At 43.7% G+C, this 27565-nt stretch overlaps 1 protein-coding gene across 2 annotated transcripts; it reads left to right on the top strand.

Moving 5' to 3' along the window:
- anp32e (acidic (leucine-rich) nuclear phosphoprotein 32 family, member E) lies at positions 1 to 26982 on the top strand. 2 transcript variants are annotated; one of them, XM_072282831.1, is made up of 7 exons: positions 1 to 240; positions 11220 to 11369; positions 15335 to 15457; positions 16738 to 16894; positions 20021 to 20154; positions 21293 to 21353; positions 24964 to 26982. In XM_072282831.1, the coding sequence occupies exons 1-7, from the start codon at positions 163 to 165 to the stop codon at positions 25026 to 25028; spliced, it is 768 nt and encodes a 255-aa protein (XP_072138932.1). In that variant the 5' UTR covers positions 1 to 162; the 3' UTR covers positions 25029 to 26982. The 2 variants fall into 2 exon arrangements, with proteins under 2 accessions (XP_072138932.1, XP_072138923.1); XM_072282822.1 differs by having other exon boundaries at positions 2 to 240; positions 20021 to 20190.
- Positions 26983 to 27565: the final 583 nt, after the last annotated feature.

The raw sequence follows: 27565 nt of genomic DNA, 5'->3' as shown, positions 1-27565 counted from the left end.
GGCGGGCGGGATACGCAGGCTGAGCTGTGAGTGTAATGGAGGCTGAGTAACTGAGGGAAGATAAAGGCTGTTTGTCCTTGGCTGGGGAAAGAGAAGGAAAGAGGAATCTTTTTATTTTTTTTTTAAGTTTGTGTTTGGAAAAAAAAAACCAAGCAAAAAAAAATGGAGATGAAGAAAAGGATGAACCTGGAAATGAAGAAAAGGATCAACCTGGAGCTGAGGAACAGGAACCCAGGCGAGGTAGAGGCTTTATTACACATTAATGGAGTGAGCATTAGCACCACATGTCACTGTGTTTAGAATTTATCCCTCTCGTTCACCAGAAAACTCACCTTCTTCCCTCTCTAGTACAAGTACGCGGAGTGTAATAGTTACTTTTAAAACTCACTTGGCCTTCGCATTCCCTGTTTTATATATTTTTGGCTTTCTTGGAGGGGGGGAACATGCGTAATTAGTTTAAACTTTATTTATTTTTCCTTTTAGAAGAGAGAAACTTTCAGTTCTGCACCGTTACTCTAACCAGCACTTGAACTTGTTTGCGTTGGAAGAGGATTCTTTTTAACCTCGCAACCCAGTTCATAATAAATTTCACCCCTCCCCCCGCCCAGATCACGGATCGTTTCCTTCCATTTTCTTTGAAAGAAAAGGTATACCTCGAGTTTTCATCGCCTCATTGTTGTTTTCTGATGTTTTATGGGTCGTATTCCAGCTGGAATAATTTAAAATGTTATGCTGGATATCTCCAATCCGGTTTAACCCACCGTCCCGCTCGAATGAGAGATTTGATGGTACAAACAAGGATGAAATAGATCCTGCTGTCTTGGAACGATGCTGAGTTTTTGTTTTGCATAAGTTTATTGGAAGGTTCCAAGGACTGTTCTGGCAATTTAATCTTTGAGGATGCACGACCTTGGTTTGTATGCTTTTTTTTAATGCAAAAAAAAATCGCATTGTTCATTTAAAGTTGTAACAAGAAAAAGGAGGTTGTTTTGAATCCGAAGAAATGACGCGTTTTTTTTTCCCCTTGTGGACATCTTCAGCAGTGGGCTACCTTTTTTAAAAAAAACAATGATCTTAAATATTTACAACTCTGAATGCGGTAGTGTTTTGAGTTATTAATACAGTTTTCTTTTTTTTTACCACCCATCTTTTTAGCATCCCATATTGCCCCACACACCCGCCCTTCCTGTCAGCTCTCAGTCAGTTTTGTACATCCTGTTTTAATTTCTTCACCTTCATTTTCCAAAGATTTCTGGAGCTGAAGGCAGTTCGTAAGCCTGAGCCATTTCCCAGATGATTTAAATGTGTCCACATTGACCACGGTAGAACGACAGTGTTGCAGCTCAGCAAGTTTCAGAGCTCAATTCCCGTGCCGTCTGCAAGGAGTTTGTACATTCTCCCCTTGACCTCGTGGGTTTCCTCCCAGTCCAAAGACCTACCGGTTAATAGGTTGATTGGCCATTGTAAATAGTCCTGTGATTAGCCGAGGGTTGGATAGGTGGGTTGCTGGGCTCATTGGTTTGGAAGGGCCTATTCCGTGCAGTATCTCTAAATAAATAAAAGCGAAACTATCGTGGGAGTTCAAAATGATTGAAGAATTAATTTCCCGGCCTGGAACCCACGTTGGTCTGTTCACATCCGGCGTTGCTTTCTGGAGAATGAGGAATAATGCAATTGTTTTGTGAATCAAAGATTATAATAGCCTTGTATTTAGATTTATTCAAAATAATCTTGAGCTGGCTTTTGAATCTGTTTCACTGTCATGGACATTGCAACTTGTAACTCTTTTGTTTTGCAATGAAATATTTGAAAAAGTGTGGCGGTGTTCATGGACCATTCAGAAAGGTGATGGCGAAGGGGAAGAAGCTGTTCTTAACGCATTTGAGTGTGGCTCTTAAGAGTCCTGTACCTGCTCCTTAATGGTAGTAATGAGAGGAGAGATGTCTTAGATCACGAGGGTCCCTAGTGAAGGATGTTGCCGCCTTGAGGCACTGGCTTTGAAGGTGTTCTCAGTGGCTCGTGCCCACGCTGTCTGAATTTACAACCTTCTGCAACTTTCCTGATCCTGTGCGTGGGTACCTCCAACCGGAAATGATGCACCAATCGCAATGCTCGCAAAAGTAGATCTGTAGAAATCTGCTAGCTATAATGGCTAGTGCCCATTGCTCATTGTGGCCCTGGATCATCTGGAAATAGTGCTCCCTATTTGACCTTTGCCAGGACGGAGGAATCATATCATTGTCAGGTGATAAAGCAGCTCCTGTCCCGGGGGGGGGGATGGCCTAAGTTCCTAGTTCTGGCCTCCAACTTGTCCCTTTTAGGCAAGGAGAGGATTGGAATTATCCCAAGGTCTTTGGTCAAATAAAGGCATAGGAGCACAATATGGCCATTTGGCCCATCAATCTGCTCCCCATTCTCCCCCGTTACCTTTCACACCCTTACAAATCAGGAACCTAGCAACCTCCGCTTTAGGTATACCCAATGACTTGGCCTCCACGACCACCTTTGTCAATGAATTCCACAGATTCACCGCTGTCTGTGAAAAGATATTCCTCCTCATCTCTGTTAGAAGGTACGTCCTTCTAGTCTGAGGCTGTGCTCTCTGGTCCTAGGTGCTCTCGCTATCTGAAACATCCTCTCCATGTCCACTTATCTCAGCCTTTCAATATTTGGTAGGTTTTAGTGAAAATTCACCCTCTTTCTCCCTCTCCTCCCCCCCCCCCCCCACACACACACACACGCTTTTCTAAGCTGCAGCTAGTATAGGGCCAGGGCCATCAAATGCTCGTATGTTAACCCTGTCATTCCTGGAATCATTCCTAGCCTTCTGTAGACCTTGGCCAGTGAGGTGTTCTGGCTATCCTACCGTCAAGTGTCCTGGGTTCGATCCTATCCTCCGGTGTTGTTTGTCCAGATGCTTCATTTTCCTTCAATGTCCCAAATTCTTGCAGGTGAGAAGGTTAATTGGCCTTGGTAAATTGTACAGGTGAATGGGAGACTAAAATAGGGTTGCTGTGGGAAGAGTGCAGATCGATACTTGATGATGGGATAAGATCTGAAGATTAAATATTTATTTGCCACACGTACATCAAAACATACAGTGAGATGTGTAATTTGCGTCAATGACCAGCGCAGTCCGAGGATGCGCTGGGGGCAGCCCATAAATGTTGCCGTGCTTCCAGCATCCCCGTTAACCCTAACCAGTACATCTTGGGAATGTGGGAGGAAACACGCACGAAAGTACACACAGTGGCAAGAATTGAACCCTAAAGCCTAGCACTGGCCATTACGCTACCATGTCACCTTGGTCAACTGAAAGGCTTGTTTCTTTGCTTTGAGACTCCCGTGATCCTAAAGTACTCTTCTGGAGGGGATAATTTAGCTTCTCAGAGTTTAAGACTAGTTCAGGGTTTCACGCATCTCTGTAATTTCTCTGGGGTGCTGTCTTACGAATTGCTTCCTTTGGCCGTGCTGTCTTTGACTCTGGCTTCAGCTCCTTCCCTCAACAGGGTGACCAGGTGTAGTGCCTACGTCTAGACCGTGTTAGTCGAATATTTACGCACAAGTGTTTTTGTATTGGACCCCACTCAACAGTGTTGTTTATGCAAGCAGACACTAAAATATCAAGTATTTGACAAAACCAAATTTGCCATTGAAAAGTTGATGGGGCATGTGACAAAAGGCGTGGTCTAAGAGGTAGGAGAAAAGAAAACATTCTGGAATAGTGAGTTACACAACTTAGAATTGGGCCCTTCCATTTGAGCCGGTGTTACATTTTGTAACTTTAAAATATTAAACTAATTCAAGGGAAGACATAGGAAACCAAAATGTGAGTCTTCCCTTCGTGTTTTATGCTAAGCAGTGCACGCATGCGTCACGTGGTAGCGTAAAAATGTATGCAATTCTCCTATTTATCCATAACTCATAATGAATTATTTAAACAAGCAAAATGCTTAATCAGCAACATACTTACAAGATTACGGAAATATTAAATGTAGAACAGCCATGATGCACTCACTCCACTAAGGACGGTCCCAAGCTCAGCTGCACAAGGAGGAGGGCAAGTCGTGGGGCTAACAACATCTCGTTTATTTAAAAAAAAAAACACACACACACGCCCAGATATACAGAAATGCCAACAAAAGCTTTAAAGACCTCATCCCCTGGAGAGGAAGGATCTTCGCCTAGTAGACGTATGTGATCACGTTGTGAAAGCCTCAAGTCTGTGAAAGCCACGGGGCCATACAACCTTCTTTCATCCAGGTTCACCACCTTTGCTCCTATCATCCACATCTTTACCATGGTCCTCGTGCTGCAGAAGTCAAGTACCAACATTATCAGGTGAGCACTAATGTGGAATCCCCAGGGAAAGTGGTAATGTGACCTTGAAGCTGACGCCAGGATGATGGGCTACACATAAGAACAACTTGAATGACTGGCCCAGGACAAGGGACTCCAGTGAGCTACTGTTGGCAGCCTGTGCCTCAGTAGGAGTGATGGGCTTAACTCAACAAACACATGGTGTGCCTATTTTATTCTCAACATCGCCCTCCATTCCACCACTCACCCACACACCAGGCACTGTACACCAGACAGTGGGCTTGCCATTCTGTCTGTATTTCTTGGGAATGTGGGAAGAAATTCCGTGAGGTTCTCCCCAAAGGCACTGGAAAACACGAGCACAAAGGACAGGATTGAGAAAGTTAGGTGTGTACTAAGGGGTAAAAATTGATGATGAGTTAAGTTGTTGAAAGAGTGGTAAGTAGGCTACATGGTGACTTTTTTAACAATTGAATTAATTTTATAATTAATGAATTAGAAGCATCTAATGGTCTCGACAAGAGAATTTGATCTTGAGTGAGTTTGGACCCTTTGTGACACTTATTGAGTTGATGTTAAGTAGTGGGATGGGTTGTCTAGATTATATTAACTTTGTTTATTACAAGTACATGGTAACATACAGTGAAATGTGTCATTTGCATCAACGACCAATACAGCTTGCAAGTGTCACTGTGTTTCTGTTGCCAGTGTAATATGCCCACACCTTACTAACTCTAACCCGTATGTCTTTGGAATGTGGGAGAAAACCCACACACCCGCAGAAAGGATTTACCTGCTTACAAAGGACTCTGGAATTGAACTCTGAACTCTGCCCGGAGCGGTAATAGTGTGCTAACTGCTGTGCTGCCATGGCACCCCTAACATGTGCATATGACCTACTCAGTTGAGTTCCAAGATGTTTCACTGTGCACCAGCTGGTATTTAATCCCATTGCCAATGCTCTGCCCAACATTTTACCTAATCTTTATCTTGTGAGCCTTGCATAGCCTTCCGTGTGATCCACAACACCGCCAACTGGAGTTTGGATTTCAATTTTGGCACCATTTGTAAGGTGTTTGTATGTCCTTCCTATGAATTTGGGTTTCCTCTCCCATTTCAAAGATGTACCAGTTAGTAGGTTAATTGGGAAGTTGTCCTGGGACGAGGCTAGGGGTAACTAAGTATTGCTGGGTAATGTGGCTTGTTGGACTGGAAGGGTCTGTTTCAGGCTGTACCACTAACTAACAAGCTAAATAAATAAACTTACTGATCATAGCTTCTGCATTCATATCCAAGTTGTTAGCCAATTTTGGATCATTTAGCTAGCTCATCCTAGGGTTGGCATGGTAAAGTAGCAGTTAGCGCAAAGCTTTAGAACACCAGCAATTGCCAGTCAGGGTTCTATTCCCACCACTCTCTATAAGGAGTTGTCCATTGTTATTAACCAAAACTCTAAGACAAGGACCCTTACATCACCAAAGAGGTCAGTGTTACTTGAAAACATTCCATTTCATGGTTTTCCATAATGAAGAGCCAGGTCAGTTTGTCAAGAAATGCAAATTGAAAAACTTTTCAGAATGTAGATCTTACAGCCCTTTGGCCCATGATGTTGTGACAACTTAACCAAGTTAAACCCAACCCTTCCCTCCCACAGGCCCTCCATTTTTTTTTTCTCTTTTAGCCTAGCTTTGGTACTAGTTTCACACACATTCGGTGGGGGAGGGTGATTTTGTATCTTCAGATATTTGTGTATTCTGTGAAAGGAGTTTCCATCATCTGAACAGCTGCAAAGTGTGGGGGTTGGCTGTTAAAGGGGGTGTTTAAGGAGCTCATTCAGTTGGCAAGCTCAGAGGTATTGAGAGGAGGACAAGGCTGGAAGATGAGGGTCCTTAGTGATGGATGCCAAATTTAGTTTTTATTGCTTGTCTTGCATTTTTTCTGAATCAGAATCTGGTTTATTATCACCTGCATATGTCATAAGATTTGTTTATGGCAGCGGTACAGTGTAATACATATTTCAAAGTAAGTTACAATAAGAAACTTTTTTTTTAAAGTAGTGCAAAAAAAGTAAGGTAGTGTTCATGGTCCGTTCAGGAATTGATGACAGAGGGAAAGAAGCTGTTACTAAAATGTTGAGTGTGAGTCTTCAGGTTCCTGTACCTCCCTGATGGTAGGAATGAGCAGAGGATATGTCCTGCATGATGAGGGATATTAATGAGGATGCCACCGCCTTTTGAAGATGTCCTTGATGGTGAAAAGGCTAGTGCTTTTGATGGAGCTGGCTAAGTTTACAACCCTCTGCAGCTTTTTCCCATCGTGTGCATTGATGCTTCTACCAGATGATGCAACCAGTCAGAATATACTCCACAGTTGGTCTTTGGTCTCCTTGAGCTCCTAATAAAATAAGCAATTGGAGACAGAGTTTATACTCTTAAAGCCTTTCAGAAAATAACTTGTCTATTTCAACAGATCAGGTATAGTGAGTTGTTTTTGTTTGCTGCTTAACTCAAAATCTACAAAGAGAAGTGGATACTGCAGTCTAATCATGGGTAGAGCCCTCCCCACTATTGAGTGCATCTATGTGGAGCTCTGTTGCAGGAAAGCAGTGTCTACCACCGTTCCAGTCTTCTCGCTGTTGCCATCAGTAAGGAGATACGAGAGCCTCAGGAGCCACGGCACCAGGTTTAGGAACAATTAGTACTCCTCAACCATCAGGATCTTGAACTGGGTGGGGGGGGGGCAGCTTCGCTCGCCCCATTACTGAACTGTTGCCACAACCTGTGGACTCGCTTTCAAAGACTCTTCATCTCGTGTTTTGATATTGTTTATTATTATATTTCCTTTTGTATTTTCAGAGTTTGTTTTTGGCTTATTGGTTGTTTGTCCTGTTGGATGTGGTCTTTTGTTGATTCTGTCATGTGTCTTGGATTTGCGTGCATGCCAGCAAGAAAGTGAATCTTAGGGTTGTATGTGGTGACATATGTGTACTTGAAAATTTCACTTTACCAGGTTGAAGTTCAAAAGTTAAAACTGCTTGCTGCACATTCATCAGAATTGGGTGAGCCAAGTTGTTCCATTGTCCAGAGTGCTTGAGGATTCTCATCTTTAAGGTCCACAGTCCTTGAATAAACTCAACAGTGTTGCTGGGAACGGTGTCTCAAATGCCCAGAATAGAGAAATTTGCTATAAACACAAGAGATTGTGCAGATGCTGAAAATTCAGAACAACGCACACAAAATGCTGGAGGAATTCAGCAGGTCAGGCAGCATCAATGGAGAGGAATAAACAGTTGACGTTTTGGACCATAGCCCTTCATTAGGACTTTTTTAAATAAAAAAAAAAATAAAAAAAAAAAATAGAAGTCTTCAGAATCTGGCTTCTGCCCTCTTCCTTTCCAGAATGATGAAGGGCCTCAGCCCAAAACATCGACTGTTTATTCCCTTCCATGGAAATTTGCCAGCTTTGGATGTTTCCCCTTAGTGTACTCATTTCCAGTTCGAGATTTCCAAAATTAATCATTCCTTGTTTTGAGGTTAATCTTCCTTGCAATCCTCTCGCCACCTCCCAGTCTCCTGAGTTATGAAGGGCTCCTGTAGATCTCTAGGTGACAGTGAACTAAAAGTCTGGAGTCCATCCATTGTGACCAGATTCTGAGCACAGGGCAGATTTTGATCTAAGTGTTTACATATTCAGTGGGATTTAATGGAACACAAAAGCCCCCCCCCCCTTTTCAGGAGTTCCTTTAACTCATTCATGCCTTTCTCTTGAAAGTTGTTTGACATGTTTCTTTATTGTTCATTGACCTAATGCACTTTCATTAATGACTAACTGCTCTCCCTTGAATGGAAGTGTACTCACATATATTTAGGATTAGGAAATGGCCATTAATACTGAACATGTTTAAAGCTTTCCATTTCCTTGCTTGCCATCGCAATAGCCATGGTAAAGTCCTGGACACCCAAACACCGTAGGGCACATTAGATCCCTCTACTGTCGAGGTTCTCTGGCTGATAAATTCTGCTAAATGGGATCAAGCATTTCCCCAGCAAGGATGTTACTAACCCCAACTTCAATGGGCCAGTCCCTGCATTCAATGCACCATGCATTAATTGCTTGGGAGTTCTACCTTAAGGCCTCAGTCTGTTTAGAGAAAGCAGATCTCTAGTCAGCAGTTTTATTGTTTTGCTTGGTAACCTTGCAGATTAGAATGTCCTTGGATTCCAATTCCAGTGTTCCATAGCAAGATGTCCACCCTGTATCAAATTAAATATTCGGTGTATTCAGTTTCTGTTAAATGGGTGCATCTTTGCCCCAAAGTCATAAGACATAAGCGCAGAATTGGGCCATTTGGCCCATTGAGTCTGCTCCACCATTCCATCATGGCTGGTTTATTATCCCCCTCAACCCTGTAACACAATACCAAATTAAACTAAATACCTTCTTCCTACCCACATCCCTTCATTCCCTGAGAAAGGGGACGAGAAAGCAAGAGGAAACAGTAAGTGAAAGAAGAGTGTAGAGAGAAAGAAAGCGCATAAGGTAGAAAGAGAAAGTGAATACATGCATATTTATGAGAGACCATAAGATATATTGAAGTGGAATTAGAGCATCTGGCCCATCAAGTGATTTATTTTTCCCCTCGAGCACATTCTCCTGCCTTCACCTCGTAACCTTTGACACCCTGACAAATCAAGATCCTATCAATCTTAAGTAAAATTTATTCATGTATATGTTACCACGTACTACCTTGAGATTCATTTTCTTGCTGGCATTTACTGAAAATAAAGAAATGCAACAGAATTTATTTTTTTTAAATATATTCATAATGACTGACAAACAGCCAATGTGCAAAGGAAGACATTGTGCAAATAAAGTACTGAGATGAGTTGTGGCACCTTGAAAGTGAGTTGGAGTCAGGTCAGAGTTGTGAGTGAGGTTACCTATGCTGGTTCAAGAGCCTGATGGTTGAAGGGTAATAACTGTTCCTGAATCTGGTGGTGTGGGACCTACCTCAGTCCTGATGGTGGTAGTACTGAGAAGAGATTGGCCTGGATGGTGGGGATCCATGATGATGGATACTGCTTTCTTGTGGCAGCACTCCATGTAAATGTACCCAATGGTTTGCCATGTCCTATTTAATCTTTTAAGAACTGATGGGTGGCACCTACGAGGGTGTCAACATTTTCTTTTCCTGTTGATTCAGCTGCCAGCCTGATTTCTCAGGAGTGAGAGGGCACAGGCGATCTCTCCCAATACATACTGTCTATGTACTGCTGCGTTCTTAGACACTCTTAGTGAATCATTTTATGTTGCTCAGTCATTGTGGTGGGAAGCCACAGGTCTTGGCACTAACATGGCCACGTCACCTTGAGTTACTTGTCACATGTCAGTAGAGCTGCCTTGAAGTTAACACTGTGCAAGTTTAGCAACGTCTGCTTCTTGACTCTACTGCTGGCGCTACGATTAAAGAGCAGCACGGTAGTGTAGCAGTTAGCACAAACCTTTACAGCACCAGCAATCACGATTGGGTTTCAATTCCCACCACTGTCTGTAACGAATTTGTACATTCTACCAGTGAGTACAGGTTTCCTCCAGGTACTCCGATTTTCTCCAGGTATTCTGAAGTAGTACAGATTGGGGTTGGTAAGTTGTGGGCATGCAATGTTGGCTGCAGAAGCATGGCGACGCTTGCAGTCTGCCCACAGCATGTCTTCGAACTGTGTTGGTTGACAATACAAGCAACAAGTTGCGTGTATACCAAACCGCACAGTGAAAAATAAAGCTAATCGTTCATCCTTTAAAGGATGCTTGCATTTGGCACAGAAATGGGTAGAGTGGCTGACGTCAAGCAAGGCAGCTGGGGTGAAAGTCGGTGGGGCAGCCAGGTGGCTCAAAGAATGACGTGTGGAATTTGAAGGCGAGGCTATACATCAGGAAGAGCGTAAAGCAAGGAGGTACACAGTGGTGGAGTGTGGAGCAATGGGGCACCTTGGAATGCATGTCTACTGATCCTTCATGGTTGCAGGGCGAGAGCTGAGACCAATGAAATGCTCTCCGTCAGACTGAAGATGAGCTTTATTTATCATATTGAAACATGCAGTGAAATGTGTTGTTTGCCTTGTACTTTTGGTCTCCCCTATACTGGAAAAGACTTTTCCTATTTTAAGAGAGATCAACAGGTCAACTTTTGATCACATGTACATTGAAACTTCAAAATACACGGTGAACTGTTGTTTGCCTCAACAGCCAGCACAGTCTGGGGATATGCTGGGGGTAGACTGCCAATGTTGCCACACTTCTAGTGCCAGCCTAGCATGCCTAAAACTTACTATCCCTAATCAGTGCGTCTTTGGATTGTTGAAGGAAGCCAGAGCACCCAGACAAAACCCAATGCGGTCTTGTGGAGAACATATAAATTCCTGGCTCCCCTCTTACCCCTTCTGTTCACCCGCATACCACCTCCTTTCTGGTTCCCATCCTCCTTTCCTTTCTCCGATGGTCTACTGTTGTCTCCTATCATATTCTTTCTTCCTTCAGCACTTTCTCTTCCATCTATCATCTCCCAACTAATTACTTCCTCCCCCATCCACAACTGCTTATTCTGGCTGCACCCCCCTTCCTTTCCAAGTCCAGATGAAGGGTCTTGGCCCAAAACATCTCTTTATTCCTCTCCATAGATGCTGCCCAACTTGCTGAGTTCCTGCAGCATTTTGTTTGTGTTGCCGAATCTCTTGTCTTTAATATTTTGATGGAGAGTTGCTAGAAGGGATTTGGCAGACACATTGAAGATGAGACTGCAAAGGTGTTGCTATGTATGTGCTGGCAAAGATTACTGAAATTGCCTCATGGAGCTCAAAATAAGTTGTACTGCTATTTTATTTTCTCTCTCCTCATTCCAGGTGGCCGAGTTAGTAATTGACAATTGTCGCAGCAACGAAGGGGAGATCGATGGCTTTGGTGATGGATTTAAGGAGCTGGAGTATCTCAGTATGATCAACGTGGGACTCAAGTCTCTCTCCAAACTCCCAAACCTCCATAAACTGTTAAAGGTGAGCGCTCGCAGCAGGGGGTTTTGGAAAAGTGGATGTGGGCAGTGGGCTGGGCAGAGAAAGCTGTGTTTCCAAGTCTGAGGAAGGAGATGGCACTCGCTGATTTCTTCCCTCTCCTCAGTGGTGCTAATGTCATCAGAGGTGTCTAACTGGTGCAATGGACAGATAACACCTGATTATTTATTTATCACATGTACAGTTAAATGCGTCACTTGTGTTAACAACCAACACATTCTGGTGCCAACATGACATGCCTCTCATGTTTTCAGAACACATAAGTAGCAACAGCAAAACAAGCCCCTCTGTCACCCAGAGGTAGCAGCCTGAAGGGCAAAGACCAAAGCTGGTGAGTCCAAAGGAGACAGCCCAAAGTAGTCACCAGGGTCGTAGGTCTGTGTGACTTCGAAAATCAAGGCGAGAAGGTCAAACCCATGATGGTCAAGTCCTCGGGTTAACTCAAGTGCATTTCGCTGTATGTTTCGATGTTCATGTGATAAATAAATCTGAAAAGGACTGATGGCGCCATCCATTCCAGAACAGCGCACAAACACTCTGAATCTCTCACTGCAGCTCTGGCACAAAGAGCAAAATAAAGGTGCAGCAAGATCTTGTTCCTCATTCCCCATTATGTGGGTGGAGGTTTGAGTTACCCTGGGTGGTATACCCCTGTGGACTATGTCCACAAAAGGGTAACTCGCTAACAACATGATTTTCATCAAACTCCTCATGCATCGCATGGGCATGCTCCCCCATCTTATTCTCCATGAACTAAATAATGTCTCATAGCCCACAGACACTTTTTCCACTCCCTCATTACTGACCTTCCCCACTCAATGAATTTCCCAAAATGCACTTTTCTCTAAACACAGAAGGAATACCTCCTTATTTATTTAAGTGTAGCAGTTAGCCCAATGTCATTACAGCTTGATGTTGAAATCAATTTCGGCATCTCTGTGAGCATGGGTTTCATCCAGGTGCTCTGGTTTCTTCCTACAGTCCAAAATCGTACCACTTAGTAGGTTACACACACAAAATACTGGAGGACCTCAGTGGGCCAGGCAGCATCCACGCGGGAGACAAAAGTACAGTCAGCGTTTCGGGCTGAGACCCTTCACCAGGACTGGAGGGGAAAAAAGATGAAATGGTTTAAAAGGTGGAGGTGGGGAGAGAGAAACACAGGTGATGGGTGAAACCGGGAGGGGAAGGGATGAAGTAAACATCTGGGAAGTCGATTGGTGAAAGAGATACAGGGCTGGAGAAGGGGGAGTCTGGTAGGTGGGAATAGAAGGCCATGGAAGAAAGGAAAGTGGGGAGCACCAGAGGGAGGTGATTGGTGGGCAAGGAGATAAGGTGAGAGATGGAAAAAGGGATGGGGACTGGTGAATGAGAGAGTGGGGCATGCCATTACCAGAAGTTCAAGAAATCAATGTTTATGCCATCAGGTTGGAGGGTACCCAGAGGGAATATAAGGTGGTGTTCCTCCGACCTGACATCGTGACAGCCTAGAAAGGCATGGATTGACTTACCAGAATGGGAAGAAGTGGGATCTCCCAGTAGCCACCCATTTTAATTCCACCTCCCATTCCCTTGCCCCCTCCTTCACCATTCCCCTTCTTCCCCCTCTCACCTTGTCTCCTTACCTAAACATCGCCTTCTTGTGTTCCTCCCCACCCCTCCTCCTTTCTTCCTTCCATGGCCTTCTATCCCCACCTGTCAGACTTCCCTCTTCTCTAGTCCAGCTGCAGGGTCTCTGCCTGAAATGTCAACTGTACTTTTTTTTTCCGCATAGATGCTGCCTGGCCTGCTGGGGTTCCCCCAGTATTTTGTGTGTGTTGCTTGGATTTCCAGCATCTGCAGATTTTCTCTTGTTTGTGATCTGCTTAGTAGGTTAATTGGTCATTGTAAATTGTCCTCGATTAAGTTAGGGTTAAATTGGTGGGTTGCTGGGTGGTGTGGCTTAAAGGTTCTGCACTGTATATCTAAAATACTTTTTTTTGTCCTTTATTCTTCAAAGTGGGCACTTTCTCCAGGAGACTATAATTTAGATGGGTGTGCTGTCAGTAACTGCTGTGAGAATTGAGAAGGTTTTGGGAGCAGTGGAGGGGAAGGTAGGCTTATAGACATGGGGTGTTGGCCGGACCAGGGCTTATTGTGGGAAGTTAACATTCATCGTCCTTGCTCTGAATGGACAGAACAGAGGTGTGACCATGGGTGGTTGTTGATGAGTGGTTTGGGGGGGGGGGGAATTGTGAAATGTCCTTGGGATACAGCACAGGTGATCATGGGGTGTGGGTGCTACACTGAATACAACTTAGGTTGACAACCTAACCAGCATCTCAGATAGAAGCAGCAACACACAAAAAATGCTGAAGGAACTCAGTAGGTCAGGCAGCATCTACTGACCTGCTCCTTGACAAGACTCAGGATTCAGAATTGGGTTTAATATCGCTGGTGTATGTCATGAAATTTGTTTTGCAGCAGCAATACATAATAAAATTAAGTAGTGCAAAATGAACAGATCCAAAGGAAAAAACATTACTGAGGCAGTGTTCATGAGTTCATTGTCCATTCAGAAATCTGGCAGAGGAAGTAAACCGTTGACTGTGTCTTCAGGCTCCTGTACCACCATCTCGGGTAGCAATGAGAAGATGGCTTGTCCTGGGAAGTGTTGGAGCACCCGCCACCTCTTCTAGCTATCCTCCCTCTTCCTTTCAGTCCTGATTAAGGATCTTAACCTGAAACAGGCTCCATAGATGCTGCCTGACCTGCTGAGTTCCTCTGTCACTTTGTCTGTTGTTTAAAAGTGTGAGGGCCTTTTACTTTCAGGGTTCTGCAGTACAAGTTCTGACCTCACCAAGCTCTGGCCTCCATTGCTTGGGTGGGATATATGGAGAGAGAACAGCCTGGATTTGCCAACAAATAGAATGCTGGAGGAACTCAATAAGTCAGGCAGCTTCTGTGGAGGGCAATAGAGTCAGTGTTTTGGGCTGAGACCCTTCATTGGGTCTGGAAATCAAGAGGGAAAGATGCCAGAATAAGAAGTGGGGGAGTGAGGGGTACAAGCTGGCAGGTACTAGGTAAGAAGAAAAGGGGGGTGGGTGGGGGAGAGAGCATGAAGCTGGAAAGTGATCAGTGGAAGATGGTAGGAGGAGGAATCTGATTAGTAGAGTGGACTGTGGAAGAAGGGGAAGGAGGAGAGAAACCAGGGGGAGGTGATGAACAGGTGAGAAGAAAGGGCACTTGGACTCTCCCCATTGTCAATTCAAACACTTTCCAAGAATATCTGGCAATGTCTGTAAAACCTCAAAGTCAAAGTAAACTTTATTATCCAAGTATGTATATGTTACTATATACTACCTTGAGATTCATTTTCTTACAGGCATTCATAGAATTTATGAAAATCTATACATAAAGACAAACAACCAATGTGAAAAATAAGGCAAATTATACAAATAAATAATACCGAGATGAGTCCTTGGAAGTGAGCGTGTAGGTTGTGGAATCAGTTCAGAATGGTGGGGAGTGACGTTTCTATGCTGGTTCAGGGGCCTGATGCCTGATGGTTGAAGGGGTAATATCTGTTTCTGAACCTGGTAGCGTGGGTCTTGAGGCTGGTGTAACTCCTTCCCAAGAGAGCATGGCCTGGACGGTGAGGGTCTCTGATGATGGATGCTGTTTTCTTGTAACAGAGCTCCATGTAGATGTGCTTAATGGTGGAGGGGATTCTGCTGTATCCTACTTTCTGTAGGCTTTTCCATTCTTGGGCATTGGTGATTCCATACCAGACTATGATGCAACCAGTGGGTATACTCTGCTGTGCATCAGTAGAACCGCTTATCAGATTTGTAGGTGTTGTGCTGAATCTACGCAAACTTCTAAGAAAGTAGAGGCTTTGCAAACCGCTGATGTCCTTTTTTTCTCTCTTTCCCCCCCCCCTCCCTTCCCCCCCCCCCCCCCCCACACAGCTGGAGCTCAGTGACAATTCCATCTCAGGAGGGTTGGAGTTACTAACGGAGAAGTGTCCCAACCTTGTGTACCTCAACCTCAGCAGCAATAAGATAAAAGACTACAGCACGGTGGAGCCTCTGGTAGGTGACTGAAACTCTACCTTTGTTCATAATCATAGTACTATAGCACAGAAACGGGTCCTTTGGGCCTTTTGCGTGTTGAACTGTTATTCTGCCTAGCCCCATTGAACTGTATCTGGACCACAGCCCTCCATGCTCTTCCCGTCTGTGTACTGAACCGATATTCTCTTAAATATTGAAATCAAACCCACATCCACTACTTCCGTTAGCAGCTCGTTCCACACTCTCACCATCCTCTGAGTGAAGAAGTTCCCCCTCCTATCTCTTTAAATACTTTATCTTTTACCCTTCAGTTCTAGTCTCACCCAATCTCAGTAGAAAAGGCATGCATTTACCCAATCTCTACTCTTCGATATTTTGTATACCTCCATCCGATTTGATTCTCTTGCACTCCAGGGAATAAAGTGGTGACCTTTTCAATATTTCCCTGTAACTCAGATCCTCAGGACCTGACAACATTGTTGTAGGCTGTCTCTGTACACTTTCAGTCCTGTTGATTGATATTGGAAAGACTGTAGGGTGGTAAACAGGGTAACTGACTACAGCTTTATGGTGACATCCGACCACAGTGACAGAGCTGCTTGGTAGCATGGTGGTTAGTGTAAGCACTTGCCAGTACCTGCTATAGGCGTCCAATTCCCACTACTCTCCATAAAGAGTGTGACCCTTGACTCTGTGGGTTTACTCAGGTGCTCTGGTTTCCTCCCACGTTATAAAGACGTACCTACTCGTAAGTTGTGGGTATGTGTTGATGGCACTGAAATCACAGTGACACTTTCATTTTATATGGGAAGAACATGCTAAGTTTCATACAGAGGACACCAGCTTGAGCTCAGTCACCTCAAACTGAGTTGTGTTGGTTGTTAATGCTGCCTGACCTGCTGAGTTCCTCTAGTACAGGGGCTCCCAACCTTTTTTTTCCTGCCATGGACCCCTGCAGTTAACACACTTACATTTTCTCCCTTGCAGTCTCAACGATGATGTGCCACTCAATAACACCCATGTGACCTACTAATCTGTATGTCTTCAAATGTGGGAGGAAAGCAGAGCACCTAGAGGAAACATGCAGTCATGGGGGAATAGAAAAATTCCTTTATTTCCTGCATTCCTTTGTACATCTTTGCCCCTCAATCACATCATATCTGATGCTGGATCCCTCTGGATTGATGTATTTGAAGGCTGATTTTAAAACCAGCCCAAACCTTTAATTTTATATTAAAAGTCCTGTGGGCTGTCTCCGGTTGACATTAATGGCAATACCTTTCTTTTCCAAACTTCAGAAAAACCTGACACATTTGAAGAGCTTGGATCTGTATAACTGTGACATCTGCAATCCCAGTGACTACAGAGAGAACATTTTCAAGCTCCTCCCCCACATCACCTACCTGGACGGCTTTGACCGAGACGATCAGGAGGCTCCAGAGTCTGATGATGAGGGTAAGAGATGATTGTCTTGAAACTAGGGAATTGGTGGGGGGGGGGGGGGTGCGGTGGGCACGTTCTGTACCTTGCAGTCTTGGTCCACTGAGTCTGAGCCCACCATCTGTCTGTGTGCCAACCCTGCTCTAGTTTCTTTAGCAAACAAGTAGGGTTTTCTTTGTGGAGTGGAGGAGGATGAGAGGGTCATAGAGCACCATAAGCACAGAACCAAGCCCATTGGCCCACCTGGTTCATGCTAAACTGTTAGTTCCATTGACCCGAACCTGGGACATAACCTTCCATGTTCCTCCCATCCATGTATTTATCCAAACTTCAGAATCAGGATCAAGTTTAATGTCACTGGTATATATGAAATTTGTTGTTTTGTGGCAGCAGTACAATTCACTACATAATTAAAAAAAAAACTAAAAATTGTAATAAATGTATATTAAAAGTTAAGTAGTGTAAAAAGGAGGGGAAGATGTAGTGTTCATTGTCCATTCAGAAATCTGATGGCAGAGGGAAGAAACTGTACCTGTACCACCACCTTAATGGTAGCAATGAGATGTGGGTATGTTCTGGGAGATCCTCCAAGAGAACCACAACTTTGTTGTGTTTTGGAGGTTTGCGTACCTCAATGACCTGGAGAGTGGTATTGGCTGGAGTCGGGGCTTTATGCTATAAAGCCAGGGTCACTGATGCCATACGGGTCAATGGGTAGAGGACAGACTGAATGGTCCATTGGTCCTGCAGGTTTGAGGATTCAGCTTGGGGTGAAAACCCCGACCAGTCAAACAAAATTGTTATGGAAACAGCAATGAAGAAGCCTTCTACATCTGTGTGTGATGGCCAAGGATAGACAGCAATGGAGATCCTTCATTGCAGCCCTAAACACTAGCAGAGTAGCAGGCAGTAAGTAATGTGGTGGCGGACCTTAATGACGGATGCTGCCTTTTTGAGGCATCTCGTTTGGAGGTGTTCTCGATGTTGGGGAGAGCCTGTAATGGAGCTGGCTGAGTTTACAACTTTCTGCAGGTTTTCTCTGAATGTTGCAATTGAACCCTCATCCCCCACTTCTGCCGGCAGCTCACACCACCCTCCTGAGTGAAGAAGTTCCCCTTCAGGTTCTGCTTAAATATTTCACCTTTTACCTATGGCCTCATGTTCTAGTCTCACCCAACCTCAGTGGGGGGAAAAAAGCCAGATTCAAATTACTATCTATTCCTCTCATAATTTTGTATACCTCTTATCAAATCTCACCACCCCCCCCCCGCCCCCAACCATTCTCCTCGGGGAATAAAGTCCTAACCTATACAATGTTTTTACTATAACTCAGGTCCTCAAGTCCCAGCTACATCCTTGTAAATTTTCTCTGCACTCTTTCCATCTTTATCAAGGTGTGTATGAGTCATTGATAGATGGTGCTCTGTTTCCCAGTGCAGAAGTGGCTAATACTTTGCAGCATAATTTTAAGGTGACTGGAGGAAAATATGAGGGGGGGGGTGTTAGAGGTGGTCCTTGTACAGAGTGGTGGGTGTGTGAAATATGCTGCTGGAGGTGGTGGTACAGACAGATGGGACACTTAAGAGACTCTTGGATGAGCACATGGATGATTGGAAAAATGGAAGGCTATGTGGGAGCAAATGGAGTAGGTTAAAAGGTGGGCCAATGGGCTGTACTGTGCTGTAATGCTCTATTCCTCCCGATCCCCATCTACTCGCCCACTTGGTCGTGACGAACTCTTGCGTCTTTGAGTCACACAGTTGTGCATCAAGGAGATGAGTCCCTTCATCCCAATTCATTTGGAATGCGATTTGAGCACCTACATCCCCCCCCAAGGGGGGAGACCACGCAGACAGTGCCTGAGGTCCGGATCGAATCCTGTTTGCTAGAACCACCTGTGCCAGCCGGCCCCTTCTCCATATCTGTTCAGTTTGAAGGTTCAGGCACTACAGTAGTGTAGCGGTTACTGTGACACTATGACAGCTTGGGGCGTTGAAGTTCAATTCTGTAAGAAGCTTGTGTGTCCCGCAGAATGCTTGGGTTTTCTCTAGTGGCTCTCGTTTCCACCCACAGACCAAAGGTGCATCAGTTAGTAGGTTAATTGGTGTCTCTAAACTTTCCCATGATTGCACTAGGGTTGCTGGGTGGTGTAACCTAATCTGCACTGTATCTCAATAAACAAGCCCCCTCCTGGGTGTTGACTTAGATTGAACCATCTTTGGTCATTGGCTTAGGGAGTTGGATTTCTCTGCTGTCTCATCAAGTTGGTATTTCTCCCCAACTCTTTCCCTTAAAGCAAACAAAGCCATGCCCAAAGCTGCTCTGGGGTTCACTGTGTTCAATTTTCCAGGCTCAGAGTCATAGTTGGTAGATAGCAGCACATTAGAATAGCAGCCAGCGTAACACTTCACAGCACCAGAGATCGGAGTTCAATTCCTGCCTCTGGTTGTACGCTCTCCCTGTGACTGTGTGGGTGTTGTCCACATGCTCCAGTTACCCCTCACATCCCTGAGATGTATGGGTTAGAATTAGTAAGTTGCATGCATGCAGAAGCGTGGCAATACTTGCATCTGGCCCCACATCCTCTAACTGTGTGGATTGTTAACAGAAAGAATGTGTTTCACTGTTTTGATGTATATGTGACAAAGCTGAATTTTATACAGTACAGAAAGGCCTTTCGGCACAACTTCCCCATGCTGACCAAGTTGTCTACTCGGGTCATAATATCATTTTCACGCTACAGTTTATTTTAACCATCTGGCCATGGAGAGAATACTTCTAATAGTGGGAAAGTCTAGGATCAAAGGACACAGCCTCAAATAGAAGGATCTCCCTTTAGAACAGTAATAAAAAGTAGTTTCTTTAACCACAGGCTGAATCAGTGGAATTCATTGCCACAGGTGGCTATGGAAGCCAAGACATTGGCTATATTTAAAGCAGAGGCTGACAGGTTTTTGATGAGTAAGGACGTCAAAGGTTATGGGGAAAAGGCAGGAGAATGGGGCTGAGGGGGAAAATAAATCGGCTGTTATAGAATGGCAGAGCAGACTTGATGGACTGAATCATCCTAATTCTGCTCCTTTGACTTGTGGCCTTCCAGAGACAAGTTCAGGTAAAATGTCTTAAATGTTTCCTTTGCAGAGGAAGACGAAGAGGATGAAGATGGAGCGGCGGCAGCAGGGGGTTACTACGAGGAGGATGAGGATGAGGAAGAAGATGAAGAGGAGGAGGATGACGAAGAAGAGGAGGATGACGAGCCCGAGGAAGCGGAGGAGGTCGGATTATCCTATCTCCTAAAAGAAGAAATTCAGGTTGGCTTCTAGTACCTGGTGCTGAAACAGAGGGGCCCGCTGAAAGCTTAAGAAACAGGAGCAGCAATTGGGCCACGTGACCCCTCTGGTTCACCCCCAACTACCTTCTCGGGGGACTCCCATGGTCAAGTCGACCTTAAAAGATAAATCAGAGTACGGTGGATTCCAGTTAATTGGGACGTTTCAGGACCAGTACATTTTGGCCCAATTAAAGTGGCTGTCCCAATTAGCTGAAGTTTCATGGAAAGAGTTAAAATGTATATTATTTTTAAAAAGGGAAACTGAGTAACAAGTTGTGTATTTAACTGAAATACAGAATAAATTAGGACACTACCAATGTTGCACCAGTACTATAAAACTCTATAGTTCCTGATACTTGTAGATGGAGGAATTCATCTGAGTCTTTTGAATGTAAATTTAGCAAAATCAGTGCAGACACATAGTGCAAATAAAGGGCTGCCTTCACAAAATGCTCTCCACAATTGCATCCTCTATCTTCATATTCATTGCAACATTCAAGACATTGTTGATGCCATCAAATTCTGTCATTTTTAACTTGAAGTAGTGAAATCTTTTCATGTTCACTCCCAGTCGTTTCTGGCATCTCCAAGCCTAAATGCTTAACTGCAGTGAACAAAACAGTTCTGAATTGTCGTACTGTTTATTTCTCGCCAACTGTCAGTCACAAAAATCACTACTTTTTGAACAGAAGTGCACCCAACCGGTGCTCTAAGCGCAGCCACGCAAGTGCATGCAAATAACGCTAGATAGAAACTGTTCGGCAGCAGTCTCCTGTCCTAGTTAAGTGGCATAATATCCCAAATAAACAAAGGAAATCTTGGCTATTTTCTTGATTGATTTTTGATCTTTAAAAGTTGCCTGAAATAAATGGCTGCCCCGATTAGCTAATGGTCCAATTGACTGTAATCCCCTGTATTTCTAAATGGTTTAAAAAAACCCTGAAGCAAAGAGATCTGCAGGCCCATGTATATAGATCATTAAGGTTGAGCCTGGCCTACAACTACTTTGACTGTAAAGCACTTTGGATATCTTAGATTTTCAAAGATTCTGTATAAATGAAATTCAATTCTATTTATTCCAGGATGATGAAGACGATGATGATTATGTTCATGAAGGAGAAGAGGGAGAGGAAGGTGATCAAGGTAACTTTGTGACTTAAAAACCATTGTGCGTGCTTGAATCTGACCTGCCATTTGGTCATGGCTGGTTTCACGATTCAAGATTGTTAAATGTCATTTCCCATACACAAGTGTAAAGAAGAACTAAATAATTGTTACTTCAGATACAATACAGATAAAACAGAAAATGCAGGAAGATGAGGAACACAATAATTGTAAAAACATAAGATGGTTTTTATATGAAAAAAATCTGAACCTTTTGCAATTATGTGGTTTTCTGCATTAATTACTTCATCTAAGTCACAATACATAATTTACCTAAGCTAATAAAACAAATAATTATACTCTTCGTGTCGTTATTGAACACGTTTAATCATTTACAGTCCAGACTGGAAAGTATGAGCCTTTGTATTTAATAACTGCCACCAAGCATTTCCTGTATCTGCTGATCAGACTTGCACAAGGGTGAAGAAGAATTTTAGACCATTGAAATGAAGAATTTTAGACCAACTGAAACAAAACTGTTTCAGTTCATCAGTGTTTCTTGGCTACCTTGCATGAACAGCCCTCTTCAGGTGACGCCGTATTATCTCAGTTGGGTTAAAGTCTGGACTCTGACTTGGCCATACGAAAACACAAATTTTCTTCTTTTTAAACCATTCTGTTGTTGATTTACTCTTGTGTTTTTAGATCATTGTCTTGTTGCATCATCAAACTTCTAATAAGCTTCAAGTGACGACTGTTACCCTGACGTTCTCTTTTTAAAATGTCTTTACACAATTTTGAATTAATTGTTCCCTCAATGATTACAAACTCCCAGGCCTTAAGACAGCGAAGCAACCCCGAACCATGATGATCCTTCCACCATGCTTCACAATTGGGATGGGGTTTTGGTGTTGGTGTGCAGCACCCTTTTTTCCTCCAAACATAGCAGAGGTATATTTCTGCCAAAAGTTTAACTTTTGTCTAATCTGTCCACAGAACATTGTCCCAGAAGTGTTGTGGAACATCCAAGCGGTCTTTTGCAAACTTAGGCATGCAGCAATTATTGTTTTGAGAACAATGGTTTCCTCTGTGGTGTCCTTCCATGAACAGAGATTCTAGCCAATTTCTGAAGATTTCTGCAGGTCTTTTGCTGTTACCCTTCTTTTTCACCTCCTTTAGCATTGCACATTGTGCTCTTGGTGTGATCTTTGCAGGACGTCCACTCCTAAGGAGAGTAGCAACAGTACTGAGCTTCCTCCATTTGTAGACCATGTCTCTTTCTGTAGACTGATGAACATTCAGGTCTTTAGAAATGCTTTTGCAGCCTTTTCCAGCTTCATGCATCTCTACAATTCTTCTAAGCTCCTCTGATAGTTGTTTTGATTGAGGCATGTTGCATTTAAATGGATCTTTCTTGAGAAGAGCAGGCTCTGTCAGTAATCAAGACTTGGTGTCTTTTTATTTATTGGCGGGGCACCTCTACGCCCCACACCTCCAATCTCATCTCACTGACTGACACACCTGACTCCACATAAGCTTTTGAAGAAGGCATTACCCGAGAGGTTCACGTACTTTTTTTTTTGAACCTAGACTGTTATTGCTTAAATGATGTACTCAGTATTGATAAGAATACAATTGTTTGTGTGTTATTAGTTTAGGCAGATTGTGTTTGTCCATTGTGACTTGGATGAAGGTCAGACCACGTTTTATGAGTAATTAAAACCAGGTAATTGCAAAGGGTTCACAAACTTTCTTGCAACTGTACATAAGATTCTATGTCCATAAAGTGACGCTAGGCACTGTCTGGTGACTGTCAGGAAATGAAGTAGTGGTGGTTGGGAGTTTTCCCTCTTGACCTTATTCTTCGAATTCTTCCTGTAACCTTTGATGTCCTTACTAATTAAGAACTTGTCAACCATCGATTTTAAATATACCCAATAGCTTGGCTTTCACAGCTGTCTATGGCAATGACTGCCACAGATCCACCACCCTCTGGCTAAAGAAATTTCTTTTCATCTCTGTTCTAAAGGGTGTCCTCCTATTCTGAGGCCGTGCCCTCTGGTGGTGACCCCCCCCCCCCCCCACTATTGGAAAAGTCATCTCCACCTCCACTCTATCTGGGTCTTTCGATATTCAGTAGGTTTCATTGAAACCTCCTTCCCCTCCACCCATTTCTTAACTCCAGGGAGTACAGGCCCAAAGCCATCAAATGCTCCTCGTGTGTCAGCCCTTTCACTCCTGGGATAATTCATGTAAGCCTCCTTTGGACCCTCTCCAATGTCATCCCATGCTTTCTTAGATAAGGTGCCCAAAATTGTTCACGGTACTCCCAAATGCTGTCTGACCAGTGCCTTTATAAAGCTTCAGCACTACATCCTTGCTCTGGTATTCTAGTCCTTTGAAAATGAACACTAGCATTGCATTTGCCTTCCTTGCCACCTATTTAACCTTCAGGGAATCCTGCAATAGGCTTCCCAAGTTCCTTTGCACTTAGAATTTCTGAATTTGCTCTGACACTGACAGAAGGGGTATGCTGTACGGGCTCTTTGCCTGAACCATGGGACTAACCCACTACCTGGTGATTTTTCTCTAACCCCAAGAAATCTTCCTTTGGGTATTATAGTTCCTTTGTGACTATTTTGACGGCTACAGTGACATCAGCTTCCACTGCCTGTTCCAAATCTACCTCCTTAGTTAAAAAATACAAGTGTTCCCTGTTTGCAGCTGCACTCATTACCCACAAAGCCTGTAACCCTAACTGCAGTCAAAACACAAACTGGCACAAATGCCTATGCAGCATTGGGCCTCACTTCGCTATACTGTTGCAGGTTGGCAAAGTTTAATACTGGAAGGCCCCTCCCCCATGTGTGGCCACCATGATCCATTTGGAGTTGCATTTGAACTTCCAGTGTGCCCTGAAACCTCAGCTCTAGTTGCCCACATTTCGCTTCCCCAGCTACCCCCCCATTCCCCATTCTAACCAAATTTTGCACGGGTACCATCAAGACTGTCCTGACCAGCTGCATCACTGTCTGGTATTGGGATTGCAAGGCATCTGACCACAAGTCCCTACAAAGGATTGCATGGACTGCTGAGAGGATCATCGGAGTCTCTCTTCCACCCATCCGAGACATTTATCAGGAGCACTGTGTACACAGGGCCCTTAGCATTGTCAGTGATCCCTCCCACCCATCCAATGATCTCTTTGAACCCCTACCATCAGGCAGGAGGTAACATAGCATTAGGAGAAAAGCTGTTAGGATGGGAAACGGCTTCCTCCTACAGGCTATGAAACTACTGAACTCCTTGTCACCATCCAGGTCTCAAAAACATCATACTCTTTACTTTTTAACTTGCGTCATAAATGCACCTTTTTGTTAATTTACTAATGTTAGTATTACTTTAAATTTGTGTGAGTTACATGTACTGCTGTGCACTTCGGTCCGGGGGAATTGTTTTGTATGGTTAAATGACAATAAACTTGGGTATGCAACGCACAAGTTACATAAATGCTGCCAGGAAACAGTCAGATTTTTGTGACAATGTGAACTGCCCCCTCAGTGTCTCCTTTGGAAGGGGTGTCAAGGGGATGAAACCTTTGTCCGTGCGCTGACCTGACATTGTTGCTTCTTCTGTCTTCCCTCAAAAGACGTGGCCGCTCAGGGACAGAAACGGAAACGAGAGGCGGATGATGAAGGTGAAGAGGATGAGTAGTTCCCTCCGGGTGTGACCAAGCGCCTGTTTTTACCGCAATACAACATCGTAACATACTTGCTACGGTTTAAGTAGTAACTGTCACAATTGGAGTTGAAAGGGGTGCAGAGGAGGAACCTGGGGTTGGAGGGAAAGGAAACTATTTTGTTGTACTTTTTTTAAAAAACCATTCCAGTTTTAATAGCAAAGTCCTGGATTCATTTGTGTAGTTTTTTTTTTATTTGCAAAGCCTTTCTTCGGAGCTGTGTGAAAACCATACTCAAAAGTTCACGCAAAGTGAGATTCTAAAGATTTAGTTCTATTGTGTGTGCGTGTGTATGCGTGTGTTCCCAGTGGGGAAGGTTCCGAAGTGGTGGTGATGCAGTGAAAAGCAAAATTGGAGTTCAATGCATATTTCAAAGCACTATACAATTGCTTTATTTTCTCTGAACAATTACCTGTCTGCATTTGCTATGTAAATCGTCATGCTGCAGTTCCAATCTCCTGCCAGGAGAGGTGCTGTAGTACACCACTGAGAGCAGATTACACTCCTCACACTGGTAAATCATCAATATAAATGTTGACACTGGAAATCACAGGAAAAAAAAAGACAAAGTCCACTCACCTTAAATAAATTTCCCAAAACACTTTTTACCTTGTGTGTATTCTCAATAAATTTCTCCCCAGTTTTGTTTCAAACTTGTAGCTTTCCATTCCCCTGCAGGTGATATTCCTCACCTTGGCTAGCTGGAACTCTGGTTGGTCTGACATAGACCAGTGATCAGCCTCCAAAGCCTCAGAATCCGTGTTCAAGAAGCATTTCCCACAAGAGCTTTGTTTTTCTCCAGATGGATGTCTTTTTTAAAATATACATTTTCCTTCCCCTTCTGGGAAGAAAATCCAAATCCTGTATAGTTTCCAATTGAGGAGGGGGGACTAGATGGCAATGTTTGGCTGGAGACAGATGGTACAGCTACAGCTTGCTGCTGGTAATGCGGGTGGCTTGTGTGCTTATGGCCAGTTGTCTAGCTAATAAGTTCATACTCTTCTGCTCCTAGTGGATTTTGTTTTTGTAACTATCAAATTACTAAATCTAGGAACACCCTAACCAATCTTTCAGGGAGTGTAGAATGAACATGATATATTTGTGCTTTAGCCTTCCATGGCAAACAATTTATTTGATTTCAGACTTCTGGTTTAAGACATAAGGTATGGCTGGCTATATCCTTTCGTAAAGTCCTGTCTCCATAGATTGCTCCTGACCTCCTTCAACTCCCATTGAAATCGCATTTTTAACCTGTTAAGGATTCCTCTACAGGCGCAGACAGTTAACTCGCGTGTAGGGATGGGGTTTTGTATCTGTAGATTGTGTGGGGGGGGGCTTTTGTTTTGTAGATGTCCTTTAAAACACCTGAGCACTGTTGGAATTCACTCCCCTGCCTGCAGGATTGAGGGGTTCCTGCAAATCAAAATCAAGAAACTGCAGGTGATAATTCTGCTGATGCTTGTGTGTGTCACAGATTATATTTTTAATGCTTTTTTCCCCCCCCAAAGGAATTGTGCAGATGCACTGATTCTGGAAATGAGAGCCAAGGAATAGCTTTTTTTTTAATTCTCCCTCACTTGAGATGGAGCCCAGACACAGGCTATCCTTCCCATAACTACCTGAATGCCCCAATATGGTAGTGATACCTTATTGCAGCTAAAGGCATTGGGAGTTCAATTCCAACCTCATCTGTAAAGAATTTGTACGTTCTTCCCTGTTTACGCGTGGGTTTCCTCCAAGTGCTCCGGTTTCCCCTCTCAGTCGAAAGATGTACTGGTTAATTGGTTACTGTAAATTGTCCTGTGATTAAGCTAGGGTCGCTGGGCAGTGTGGCTCGTTGGGTGGAAGAGCCTGTTCAGTGCTGTATCTCTTAAATAATAACTAAAACAAATAAATAAACTTTGGCCTGGTTGAGGTCTGAGCAAAAGACATCATTCTGTACAGCTTCCTCCCCCACCACTCTACACCTGCCCTTCTCTTCAACGTGCTCCCTGTTAGAATTTAATTCTAACAGTGCTCAGAGTGACACTCCCAATTTTTTTTTTTAAAAAAGAACATTTTTGTAAATTGTCTGGTTGGTTGCCTTTTTAAGAAGAGAACAGCCTCCCTGCCCCTCTTTTTGTGTTCAAAATTGTTTTTGGAAGAATAGTTTTTTTGGTTTTAGGATATACTGTATTTGGATGAAGCCATGGTAGAATTTTTAAATTTGGAATAATGAATTTGAAGCATTATTTTGCTTCGGCATATATATATCTCAGCCCAGGCAGTTACGCTGTAGCAGTCTGTGAATGTTTCTCCAATTACTACTTCCAGGGATATTCCCAGGACATTCATTTGCATGTGTTAGCTCCCTGTAGGGGTGTGCATTCCCTTCTGCACCAGACCCTTCCCCAGTGGTAAACAAGAACTTGTTTGTACATGCCATGACCTTGCCCGCCAAATGTGACTAGTTGACTTTCCTCTCTACCCCTGTATTTTAATTTTTAATTATTTGGGGTGGAGGGTGGTTGCA

Source organism: Mobula birostris, chromosome 2 (assembly GCF_030028105.1).
Source record: "Mobula birostris isolate sMobBir1 chromosome 2, sMobBir1.hap1, whole genome shotgun sequence".
NCBI classification, from domain to species: domain Eukaryota; kingdom Metazoa; phylum Chordata; class Chondrichthyes; order Myliobatiformes; family Myliobatidae; genus Mobula; species Mobula birostris.
Note: the sequence above shows the minus strand (reverse complement) of the source record. Positions and strands in the feature narration are given on the sequence as shown.